At 54.7% G+C, this 12842-nt stretch overlaps 2 protein-coding genes across 2 annotated transcripts in view; one reads left to right on the forward strand and one right to left on the reverse strand.

The window, feature by feature from the left end:
• Positions 1 to 4729, forward strand: part of LOC310753703 (inositol polyphosphate 5-phosphatase OCRL-like) — a gene marked incomplete at both ends in the record, with an annotated part of 168001 nt that extends 163272 nt beyond the window's left edge. Inside the window, 2 exons of the mRNA XM_083595057.1 lie at positions 963 to 1098; positions 4709 to 4729. Of these exons, the coding sequence (XP_083451183.1) occupies positions 963 to 1098; positions 4709 to 4729 (157 nt within the window). The remainder of the gene's footprint in view (positions 1 to 962; positions 1099 to 4708) is intronic.
• Positions 1 to 12842, reverse strand: part of LOC310753702 (inositol polyphosphate 5-phosphatase OCRL-like) — a gene marked incomplete at both ends in the record, with an annotated part of 328447 nt that overhangs the window by 249162 nt on the left and 66443 nt on the right.

Raw genomic sequence — 12842 nt, forward strand, 5'->3', positions numbered from 1 at the left:
AATCCTCTTTGTGTCAAGGAAGTCTGGGAATTAGACTTGGTGCTCTCTCAAGATGAGTCTGCCAGGGCATAAGAGCATGAGAGCAGCCCTGCTGCATCAGGCCATTGGTCCATCTGGCCCAGCATCCTGTTCTCACATTGGCCAATGAGATGCCTCTTGGGGAGCCCACAAACAGGACCTGAGTGCAACAGCACGCTCCCCTCCTCCAAGCCATACTGCTTCTCTTGGTGGAGTATGTTCTGTGGCCATTATGGCTAGTAGCAATTGAGCCTCACCATCCATGATTTGGCATATTCTTGTGGTTCTTGACAACTGTCAGAAGCCACCTAGGCCTACTAGTTTCATTGCTCTTGCTGTGGTAATGGGGAAATCAAAAGGACAGGCGGAACATGTAGTGACGAAGCTGGAAAATGGCAGGCTCCTTTGGGCAGCATTTCAGGTGCCAGAAAGGGTCTGTTGGATCACTGAAAAAATAGTGTCTGAACAAGAATAACGGGGCCCCTTGCTTTGGGGAAGGATCATCATTTGGTGGTGTGCCATATGCTTTGTATGCAGAGTCTCTAGTTGAAAGGCACCTCCACCTGAAAAAGGATTGGGCCACAGAGAGCTGCTGCCAGCCAGAGGAGACTTAATTAATGAATTGTGGGGTTGGAAGGGATCACGAGGGTCATCTAGTCCAACCCCCTGCAATGTAGGAATCCAAACTGGGGGAGGTCAGAAATTCATTCTGACCTGGTAGAAGGCAGCTTTTGATTTCCTGACAACTCTCTCCATGAGGCAAAATGCCTGCACACCTGCAAGGTCCGCCCCTTCAGAAGTTGGACTCCCAAGCCCCATCATCTCCAGCTCTTGACCGTGGTCAAGATCACAGGCCGTGTGTGGAGCCAAAGTTGGACTGTGTGAGCCTTGTGTGTTGCCTCAGCCAGTCCAACAGTCCTGGTGTCTCTCCTGTCTCCTTGCAGTGGGAAGTGCCGTGTGCCAGCATGGTGTGAGCCAATCCTCTGGAGAGGAGGCAGCGTGAATCAGCTCAGCTACCGAAGCCACATGGAATTGAAAAGGAGCGACCACAAGCCCGTCAGCTCCCTCTTCCTCACAGGGGTAACACCTGCCCTGGCCAGGGCTATCGTCTATTCAGGGTTTTTAGTTGCCTGCTATGTGGCACCTCCTCGAATCTGGGCAGGCCCTGACCAACAACCAGGCCCCTTTCCACAGAGCTCCTCTTTGGCAAATGACTTCCGGTGCAAGGAGTGGGCAGGTTTTGGCTCTGTTAGGCTTCCATTCTCCACTCTTCTGAGTACACGCTGCTCCTGCAGGCATGGCAGACCACATGGGCTGAACTGTATACCTTAACCGTTGGCTCCATTCATGCAATGGAGCTTCTGTGGTACTTGGCTTGGAGCATTTGGCTTCAGCCCATTGGCTCTGGAAGTCACAGCCGCTGCCATCTTGGGGAAGCTCTCAGAGTTACAGTACTTGCCTCTTTCAGGGCTGGGAACAGGGGGGTGCATCAGGCCTTTCTGCTCTTAACTCATACCCCCCCCCTTTAGTCCCCACCCATAGGTGAAGGTAAAGACGAATAGGATCCTCTCCAACCCCTTAAAGAGGGTTTGCTGCAAAAAGACCAGGGGGGAAAGAAGCCCTTGGCCCATCTAGCTCAGTCTTGATTTCCGGGGGATCTCTCCCAGCCCTACCTGGAGATGCTGGGGATAGAACCTGGGACCTTTGCATGCAAGGCAGATGCCCTTCCACTGAGCGGCAGCCTCTTCCTCTTCCTCGCAGGCAAAGACTCCAGGGGTAGCCCGCGTGGTGCCCTCCAGATGCTGGACTACAACTCCCATCATCCCCAGCCAACATGGCCAGTGGCAAGTGCAGCAATATCTGGAGAGCCCCACGTGGACCTGTTGCATGTGCAGTCCCCTAAATGAGAGCCCGGGGCCAAGGACAAACTTCCCCCTGGAGCACGTTTCCTTGCCTCTGCTGAAGGCAAGCACTCTCTCTCCCCCCCCCCCCCCTTTTGCTCTGCAGTTTCCGTTTGAGAATGTGAAGTTCCGGCAGCTGCAGAAGGAGAAGTTCCAGATCACAAACAACGGGCAGGTCACCCTCCACTTCTCCTTTATCCACAAGCTCAGTGACAGCCAGTATTGGAAGCCATGGCTTCGCGCTGAGCCCTGCGAGGGATACTTGGAGCCCAGCGCGTCTCTCTCTGGAATCGTAGAACTGTAGAGTTGGAAAGGGACCCCAAGGGTCATCTAGGGAAGGCCTTGGTTTCCTTTTCATCCCCCCTTTTCTCCTCCTCTTTCCAACCCTCCTCCATCAAACCTTGGGAGTTTGGTAGAGCAGGGGAGGCTTAACATTTGTGGGCTGCATTGCCCCATGCTCAAGCCTCCAAGGGCCATACGTCAAAGCAGCTGAGCCCAAAGTGTAAAAGTGTGTGTGACCAGCTTTAAACAAAGACACACACACAAATGAATTGAAGCCAAACAATGCTGGAGGGTCCCAAAACACCTTTTGGCATCGCAGGGAACCAGTGAGAGCAGTCCGTCAAAAAATTACTTTTTTAAAACAATGTGTATTTTTATGTTGTGGAGGCACAAAAATATCTTGGGGATCATATAGAACTAGCCAAACTTTTAAAAACTCAATGAAATGTAAACTAAAAAAGAAAGTTACATTGGGGGCGCAAAAATCCTTTAGGAGACAAATAAATGCTTTCCCTTTTTATATTCTTTTGTTAGGATCACTTTCTCTTGCCCCCCCAGTATCCTGTCACCATCTTCTGTGCAGCTGCTGCTTTGGAGGACTAGAGAGGAAAGTGGGGTGGGGGTGGGAACTGAGTCGCTTCTTTTCCTAATTCTTGAAGTTAAGGTTTCCTCCATACACCTGTGAGAACAGGATGCTGTACTAGATGGGCCATTGGCCTGATCCAGCAGGCTCGCATTGTGTCCCTCTGTTCAATTCTTCACTGTCTTCACTTTTAATTTACAGACAAGCCAACTTGGCTGTGCCAAAGAGTGTATCTACCTGACCTCTTCCCGTTTTAGGTGAGACGGTGGACATTTCCCTGGATGTGTACGTCAGCAAGGAAGAGAAGATTGAGGCTATCTTTGTCCTTCACCTTGACCGTGGCAAGGACTATTTCCTCACCATCAGTGGGAGCTACCTACCAAGCTGCTTTGGGACCTCCTTGGAAGCCTTGTGCTGGATGAGGCAGCCGATTGGCGAAGTTCCCGTCACCAGACTTATTGACCTGGTAGGGAAAGGGGTTGATTTACCTGGCAGGTTCATGTGCTGAATGTCTACCCTTCCCACTCTGCTTGCCTGCTTGAAAAACAGCTGCTCTTCCACTCAGAAATGTGGGGGCCGGGGGTCCTCCGCTGCATTCAGCTTCAGCTTCTGTAGCTGTGCATCCACTTCCTGTGTGCTGTTCATGCCCTTTGTTTGCCTTGACTGAGTCATCCCAGGTTCTGGTCCTCCCACCTGCCCTTTCGCAGGGCCACTGAACCGTGTGCATTTCCCTGCCATCTGCCCAGATACTGTTCAGCCAACGGGCTGTTTCTTTCTCTTCTCAGGGCCTGTGCCATTAACACCCTTGGTTGTCTTTTGCTCTTGCCTTCCTCCTCTGATTTCAGGGAGAAGACAGCTTCCTAGAAAAGGTAACAGTTGGTTTGCTATCCTCTAGATGTTCTTGTAGCGGGCTCAAATCAGGTACAGGCAACGCCCTGTTTACACGGGGGTTGCGTTCCGAGGTACCGTGCGTTTAAATGAAATTGCGTATATTGGGGACAGCATTGGAAAAGCCTGCAAACACCCTCTAAACTTCCGGAAACCCTTTTGAAAGGCCTTTTGAAAACCAGCAGCCTCCCTGCAAAACTCCTTGCTCCAACTCTCCACAGGCCTGAGAGGTCGGTGCCAAAGCTCCTGGGAGGGAGTCGAGATGCTGTTTCCATGCCACTTTGCTGCTTTTGTGCTCTTGGGGGTGTAGCACCCTGCTTCTGGTTAACACTTAGCTGGAATGAAATATTCAACGCAGCAATAGAGAAATTAAAATAATTTATTTGTCAGACAAATAAATGATAGGCACAGTGGTATATGGTTACCAAAGCTCTGCCCACTCCAGCCCTGATGGTCAGCACTTATATTTCCTCAGCCCAGCCCCCTTGCTCCTCCTTTGGCTGCCTCTGTCCAATCAGCCTGGTTGAAATTCCTATTGGCTGTTTGCTAGAACCAATCATAAAAGATACACCCATTTCCTATTACCTTTTATGGGAGACAAACAGCTATATTTCCTTCTATCCATAAATGGCAGACAAGTAGCCATATATCTTACATTTGCCTCGACAAGGCACCTTAATTACCAGATCACCTTTTGCCCCTTTCCCCTCCATTGCAAAATAGATGGCTAAAACATATGGCTCATGGTATTAAATTTTTGTCTAAACAGAGATCTTGGGTTCACATTCTCACACACCATCAATGAAATAAGAATCTAACATAAGAATCTAACATTTCTTACTTTCTAAATCCTTTGCATATTTACATTTAAGCCAACAAATCTCATACATTAACATAGACAGCTTTTTAGAAGAAAAGGTCTTTGCAAAGTAAAAAAGGAACTCAGTAAAAATAGCTTCAAAAGAAACCTCTTCAGTTTACACCCCCCTTTCCCGGCCAGCTGCTTTTCCCATTAGCTCTTGCCCTTTAACCTTAGGAAAATGTGGCTAGACTCTAATGGGAATCACATGGTATTATTTTCTGTTAAACAATAAATCTTACTGTCAGGGAATCAGGAGCAGGAGCACTGGGGAGAGAGGAATTGGAGAGCGAAGGGGAAGAATCCGAGGGCAGCGTAGGGGAGTATGACAGTGGCCCGAGAGATTCTATGAGCTTCTCCAGCGAATCAGAAGATTCCCAGAAGGGGGCTCCGATGGTCAGGGCAAGGGGGGTCCCAGGGGGGACGCACCAGAAACAAGGAGCCAGAGGGGAACCCCAAAGCAGCAGTGGAGGATCGGGACCAGTTTCCCCACCAGAGCGTAGTGGGGGGGAAGAGTCACATGTGTCAGGGGCAGTGTCTCCTTTAGGCACCTATGAATATCGCGTAATGCCTTTTGGTCTGCAAAATGGCTCCCATACCTTCCAAGCTTTCATGCATCACGTGTTAGCGGGACTCCTCTACAAGAAGTGCGTCTGCTTCCTAGACGACATCCTGATCTTCTCGGAATCGCAGGAGGCTCACGAGAGGGACGTCAAGGAGGTCCTGCAGAGGCTACGGGAGCACAGACTTTACGCCAAATTAGAGAAGTGCCAGTTCGACATGACGGAGGTGGATTTCCTGGGCTACAAGCTGTCCGACAAGGGACTCGCCATGGACAGCACCAAGGTCCGCGCGGTGTTGGACTGGAAGAGCCCGCGCAATCGGAAGGAGGTCCAGAAGTTCGTCGGCTTCGCCAACTTTTATCGCAAGTTCATCAAAGGGTTCGCGAAGGAGACGGCGGCCATCACGGACACCCTCAGCTCCAAGAAGAAGAAGTTCACCTGGACGGACCAGGCGGAGCAGTCCTTTCGGAGACTCAAGCGTCTCTTCGCGTCCGAAGAACAGCTGCTACATGTAAACCCCAGCAGACCAATGAGGGTTGAGACGGATGCCTCGGACAGAGCGGTGGGGGCCGTCCTGTTGCAGCAAGATCCGCAAGGGGAATGGAGGCCGTGCGCTTTCTACTCCAGGAAACTCAGCAAGGCGGAACAGAACTACACCATCTGGGACAGGGAGTTGCTGGCCATTCATGCAGCTTTCAAGGCGTGGCGGCACTTCCTCGTTGGAGCCAGGCACACAGTGCAAGTCCGCACGGACCATAAGAACCTGGAGTACTGGCGCACGGCGCGGTTCCTGAACCAGAGACACATTCGCTGGGCGGAGTTCTTTGCGGATTTCGATTTCCGGATAGAATACATCCCGGGAGACAACAACGTCATGGCGGATGCACTATCCAGGAAGCCGCAGTATCTCGAGGAAGCGGCGCCGGTGGCGGCCAAGCACATTTTCGCACCGAAAGTGTGGGCGTGCGCTTCAGCTGCCGTGGACCTGGACGCGGTGCGTCGAGCGCTGCAGACGGATTCGTTCGCACAATCCAAGATGGAGGAGGTGCAAAAAGGCACAGCGAAGGACGACGAGTTCCAGATACGAGACGGACTGCTCATCCGCAGAGGGGCTCTCTACGTGCCCGGAGACGACCTCCGCGCGAAAGTCTTGCAGCAGCTACACGACGCGCCCAGCGCTGGGCACTTCGGCAAGGACAAGACGGCGGAATTAGTAACCAGAGACTTTTGGTGGCCCAAGGTGAGGGGAGAAGTCGCGGATTACGTCTCCAGGTGTGACACCTGCCAAAGGGCCAAGCCAGTACACAGGAAGCCGGCGGGTCTACTAGAAACCCTACAGACGCCGCTCGAACCGTGGGAGAGAGTGGCCCTGGACTTTGTCACAGATCTGCCCAGCTCGCGAGGCAAAACAGCGGTGCTCGTGGTCGTAGACATGTTCACCAAGATGGCACACTTTATTCTGTGCGCGAAGGTGGCCACAGCGGAACAGACCGCCAAGCTGTTCATAGACCACGTGTTCAAAGCTCACGGCTTGCCGCGGTCCATCCTGTCCGACCGGAGTCGCCAATTCGTCTTGAGCTTCTGGCAGAAGCTGCTGGGCATCCTGAACGTCAAGATCAACTTAGCGTCGGCACGACACCCGCAGACCAACGGACAAGCGGAGAGGGTCAACGCCATCATGCAGCAGTACCTGCGATGCTACGCCAATCAACAACCCTCGACCTGGGTGGACTACCTACCGCTGGCCGAGTTTGCCTACAACAACACGAAGCACGGGTCTACAGGAGTGACACCGTTCTTCGCCAATAATGGGCGGCATCCCAGAACTTTCCCGGGGTTAGAGACGAAGGGGGAGGGGGAGCCAAGGGGAGCAGAGCACTTAGCAGCAGAGTTACAGGAGGTCCACGAGCAACTCCGAAGGCAATTGGAACTGGCGAAACACACCTACAAAGTGCAGGCAGACAAGCACAGGAGGGTCAGGGAGGACATCCAGGTGGGGGACTGGGTCTGGTTAGCAGTCCAGGCAGTGCCGGCCAGGACGCTAGCTAAGAGGAAGCTCAAGCACAAGCAGCTGGGACCTTACCAGGTCGCGGCGCAAATCAATCCAGTGGCCTTCCGGTTGACACTCCCGGAGGGCTCCAGAATGCACCCAGTCTTTCATAGGTCAGTGCTCACACCCTACAGGGAACCCCACAGGTTTCAGGCGACAGGGAACGCGCCAGACCCACTTAACGAATCTCCGAAGAGGGAGGGGTCACGGAGGGCGACGCCACTCAACGAGGTCACGGAGATTTTGGACTCGAGGTGGGGGGAAGAGGGGGTGGAATACCTCCTCGTAAGGGAAGGTACCCCAGCCAGCGCTAACAGGTGGGTACCGTGCTATGCCGTGGAGGAGCACTACCTCAAAGACGAGTTCCATGCACTCTTCCCACACAGACCTATGCCGGCAGAGTATTTCGACGACTGGCTCTTCACACCCACACTGTCAGCCAGTACGTTCCAGGGTTTTTCATCAGCTGAAGAGACGACGCCGGACACTAGCTCCTCGGAGGGGTCTCTCTCGGGGTTTGCCACAGACCGCTCCTATTGGTGGGACACTCAACCGGAGGTGGGGTGGCGCAGGGAGCTGCTGCGGGGACCTTTGCAAGCAGTCTCACCAGAGGTACCCGGGGAAGGGGAGGACATGGACGTGTTGGGGGAGGATCCTGGATTCGAGCACATCAGCAGAGAGATGGAAGCAGAGGAAATCGACGTTGACGAGCCCGTTGCGGTTGGGCCGGATCCAGTGGACCGGCTACACACCAGGGGGGAAGAATGGTATCCCGCACTCACACCCACAGGACTGGAGCACCCGGAACCCACACCCGAAGAGGGGGAGGGGGGAAGGAGGGGCTTTGAGGGGGGGATGGATGTCAGGGAATTAGGAGCAGGAGCACTGGGGAGAGAGGATTGGGAGAGCGAAGGGGAAGAATCCGAGGGCAGCGTAGGGGAGTATGACAGTGGCCCGAGAGATTCCATGAGCTTCTCCAGCGAATCAGAAGATTCCCAGAAGGGGGCTCCGATGGTCAGGGCAAGGGGGGTCCCAGGGGGGACGCACCAGAAACAAGGAGCCAGAGGGGAACCCCAAAGCAGCAGTGGAGGATCGGGACCAGTTTCCCCACCAGAGCGTAGTGGGGGGGAAGAGTCACATGTGTCAGGGGCAGTGTCTCCTCCAGAGAGGGAGTCAGGGCTGACCACGCCTCCAACGGAGGGGAGGTCAGTTGCAGCTAGCCCCCCCGAAGGGGGAAGCAGTGACAGCAGCAGTGGAACGGTCAGGAGGAAAGCTGCTGGCTGGGCGCGCGCGCCAAGTTCAAATGTGCAGGCGCGCGGAACAGCAGGAGACCCGGATGGGGAACCAGCTCCTAAAGCCTGCCGGAGGGAGGGAGAAGGCTCAGGGGAATCAGCGGGAGAAGAGGCTAGAAAGGGCGGAACCCCGGCAGGCAGGCGGACCCAGAGGAGGAAGGAGCAGCGGAGAAGGTGGAGCAAGGCTAGAATCTTAAATTGGTGTCAAGGGGGAGGAGACTCAGACGGAGCATCAGCGGTCTGACACTTTAGACGTGGGGCTGCGCGCTGCGGCTCTGGAAGTGAAACTGAACTTCAATAAAGACTTTTATACTTAACAACGAAGCAGCGTTGGTCCTTTGTGAGCTGGGACCTAGGGTAGCTCTGACAGCGATATTCATAGGTGCCTAAAGGTGTAAACATGGCCGTCTTCCACTCATCGCCCTCCCGCATGAGTATAAGGTTGTACGCCCCTCGTAGATCCAACTTGGTGAAGAGTCGTCCCTTCCTCACCGTCGCGAGCAGGTCGTCGATCTTGGGCATGGGGAATGCTGTGGGCTGTGTCCTGGAATTTATGAGCCTATAATCAACTATGAGTCTGCGTTGGGGCGTGTCCTTCTTCTTCACGAAAAACACGGGACTGCCCCCCACTGCTTTGGATTCTTGGATGAATCCCCGCTTCAAGTTGTGCTCTATGAACTCTCTGAGTTCTTGCAGTTCGTCCTCAGACATGGAATACAGTTTTCCAGTCGGCAGCGTCGCCCCCGGCAGGAGGTCAATCTTGCAGTCGTAAGGCCTGTGGGGAGGCAGCTTATCCGCTTTCCTCTCGCAGAAGACCTCCAAAAACTCCTTGTACTTGTTGGGTACCGCTTGCACCATGCCTAGGTGTAACTGCGGTTCATCCTCCTGCCCCTCGTCCTCCTGGCGAGTCCGGATGCAGTGTTCTGCGCAGTAGGAGGAGCAGAAGGTCAATTGCCGCTGGTACCATGCTAATGCCGGGCTGTGCCTATCCAGCCAACTCATACCCAACACTATGGGCGTGTCCGACAGGTGAGTGACGTTGAAGCTGATGACTTCGCGGTGGTTTCCAATTTGCATCACCATAGGCGGTGTTTGCTGTACCACCTCTCCTCCCAGTAGCTTCCTGCCATTGACCGTGACAACGTTTAGGGGCATCGTGGCTGGCAGGAGTGCTATGCGATGTTGCTTGATGAAGTCCACTCCTACAAAGTCTGCGTTGCTCCCAGAGTCAATGGTAATTGGTACTTCCAGGGTGAGCCCATTGGGCAGCTGGAGCGATGCGGTGAGTTGCACCACTGGTTTGGGTGGGAGGGGGTCTGTGGGCTGTAAAATCTCTGGGGACTGCTTCACTGACTCGCCTGGTTGGGCCCCAGTGGCTCTGTTTCCAACCAGGCTTCTTCTTCCCCCTGCAGCTGTTCTGGCTGCTGACCTGTTCCCTTTACTGTTGCTGAGGCTGCAGTGTGCTTCTGGAGCCTCTGGGGACACTCTTTGGCCATGTGCTGTGCACTGTCGCAGATGTAACACTTCCTGGTCCCTCTAGGAGCTTTCGCCTTGACTGCTCCCGGTGTTTGGGCTCTGCTGGCAGTCTGAGCCCTGGCACCACCTATCTCCATCGGCTCTTCCCCCCTCCCCAGTGGAGGCGTGGATAGCGCCCGCCCTGTCTCTCTGGGTAGGAAGGGGGTTGTCCTGGCTGGCGTGCTTGCCCTACGTCCTTCCTCCCTGCTCCAAGGGCGTTCTTCCAGGCGCACTCCAATCGCCAGCGCTCTTTGGGCAACTTCTTGGGTGCTTTTGGGTCTTTCTCCTCTTGCCAACTCATCTTTAACGGCCCCATTTAACCCCTCCCAGAACAGGTCTCTGACGGCAATGGAGTCCTTTTCCCAACCCAGCACGTTCACCAAAGCAAAAAAGCGTGATTGATATTGCCTCACCGTGGCTTTCCCTTGCTGCAGCCCATGCATTTCCCTCCGCGCCACATCCACATCTACCGTTGATTTAAAACAAGCGTCCATAGCTTTGATAAATGCATCGGAATCTTGGAGGGCGGGGTCATTTTCGCGCCACAAATTCCGCAGCCACGCTTTAGCTTCCCCATGCAGATGAGTAATTATGAATCCCACTTTCTCTTCCTCATCTCTAAAGTCTTTCCGAAGCAAATTGAGCGCGTAAACTATGTCGGCTCTAAAGTTAGGGTATTGCTGCAGGTTCCCGTCGAAGTGGGCTACTATGCTGCCCCCCCTCTTCCCGAGGCCAACTCCCTCCGGCTTGGATCCTGGCAGCCCCTCTTTGCCCCAACGTTCCCACCTGGTCTGCAGATCCTGGCAGAGCACTACTGCTTCTTCTTCTCTTTTCCTGGATGCTGCTACTTCTGCGTAAAGCGTTGTGACTGCTTTTTGCAGTTCTGTCACCTTCTCCTCTGTAGTCATCTTTGCCTATCTTCGTGAGCTCGCAAAACACCAAGTCTTGCCCCTCGCTGCACCAACTCACGCTGCGAGGTTTAATTCTGATTGTTGAGAAGGGTCATACTGTCAGAGCTGCCCAAGGTCCCAGCTCACAAAGGACCAACGCTGCTTTGTTGTTAAATACAAAAGTCTTTATTGAAGTTCAGTTTCACTTCCAGAGCCGCAGCGCGCAGCCCCACGTCTCAAGCTTTAGACCGCTGATGACCCTTCTGAATCTCCTCCCCCTGTACACCAATTTAAGACCCTCGCCTTGCTCCACCTTTTCCGCTGCTCCTTCCTCCTCTGGGTCCGCCTGCCCGCCGGGGTCTCGCCCTTCCTAGCCTCTTCTGACGCTGATTCCCCTGAGCCTTCTCCCTCCCTCCGACGGGCTTTAGGAGCTGGTTCCCCATCCGGGTCTCCTGCTGTCCCGCGCGCCTGTACATTTGAACTTGGCGTGCGCGCCCAGCCAGCAGTTTTCCTCCTAACCGTTTCACTGCTGCTGTCACTGCTTCCCCCTTCGGGTGGGCTAGCTGCAACTGACCTCCCCTCCATTCCCCCACTCTCCGATGGAGGCGTGGTCAGCCCTGACTCACTCTCCCTCCCCTCCGGAGGAGACGCTGGCCCTGACGGTGGCTCTCCCACGGTTCGAGCGGCGTCTGTAGGGTTTCTAGTAGACCCGCCGGCTTCCTGTGTACTGGCTTGGCCCTTTGGCAGGTGTCACACCTGGAGACGTAATCCGTGACTTCTCCCCTCACCTTGGGCCACCAAAAGTCTCTGGTTACTAATTCCGCCGTCTTGTCCTTGCCGAAGTGCCCAGCGCTGGGCGCGTCGTGTAGCTGCTGCAAGACTTTCGCGCGGAGGTCGTCTCCGGGCACGTAGAGAGCCCCTCTGCGGATGAGCAGTCCGTCTCGTATCTGGAACTCGTCGTCCTTCGCTGTGCCTTTTTGCACCTCCTCCATCTTGGATTGTGCGAACGAATCCGTCTGCAGCGCTCGACGCACCGCGTCCAGGTCCACGGCAGCTGAAGCGCACGCCCACACTTTCGGTGCGAAAATGTGCTTGGCCGCCACCGGCGCCGCTTCCTCGAGATACTGCGGCTTCCTGGATAGTGCATCCGCCATGACGTTGTTGTCTCCCGGGATGTATTCTATCCGGAAATCGAAATCCGCAAAGAACTCCGCCCAGCGAATGTGTCTCTGGTTCAGGAACCGCGCCGTGCGCCAGTACTCCAGGTTCTTATGGTCCGTGCGGACTTGCACTGTGTGCCTGGCTCCAACGAGGAAGTGCCGCCACGCCTTGAAAGCTGCATGAATGGCCAGCAACTCCCTGTCCCAGATGGTGTAGTTCTGTTCCGCCTTGCTGAGTTTCCTGGAGTAGAAAGCGCACGGCCTCCATTCCCCTTGCGGATCTTGCTGCAACAGGACGGCCCCCACCGCTCTGTCCGAGGCATCCGTCTCAACCCTCATTGGTCTGCTGGGGTTTACATGTAGCAGCTGTTCTTCGGACGCGAAGAGACGCTTGAGTCTCCGAAAGGACTGCTCCGCCTGGTCCGTCCAGGTGAACTTCTTCTTCTTGGAGCTGAGGGTGTCCGTGATGGCCGCCGTCTCCTTCGCGAACCCTTTGATGAACTTGCGATAAAAGTTGGCGAAGCCGACGAACTTCTGGACCTCCTTCCGATTGCGCGGGCTCTTCCAGTCCAACACCGCGCGGACCTTGGTGCTGTCCATGGCGAGTCCCTTGTCGGACAGCTTGTAGCCCAGGAAATCCACCTCCGTCATGTCGAACTGGCACTTCTCTAATTTGGCGTAAAGTCTGTGCTCCCGTAGCCTCTGCAGGACCTCCTTGACGTCCCTCTCGTGAGCCTCCTGCGATTCCGAGAAGATCAGGATGTCGTCTAGGAAGCAGACGCACTTCTTGTAGAGGAGTCCCGCTAACACGTGATGCATGAAAGCTTGGAAGGTATGGGAG

Source organism: Podarcis filfolensis (assembly GCF_964270895.1).
Source record: "Podarcis filfolensis genome assembly, chromosome: W".
NCBI classification, from domain to species: domain Eukaryota; kingdom Metazoa; phylum Chordata; class Lepidosauria; order Squamata; family Lacertidae; genus Podarcis; species Podarcis filfolensis.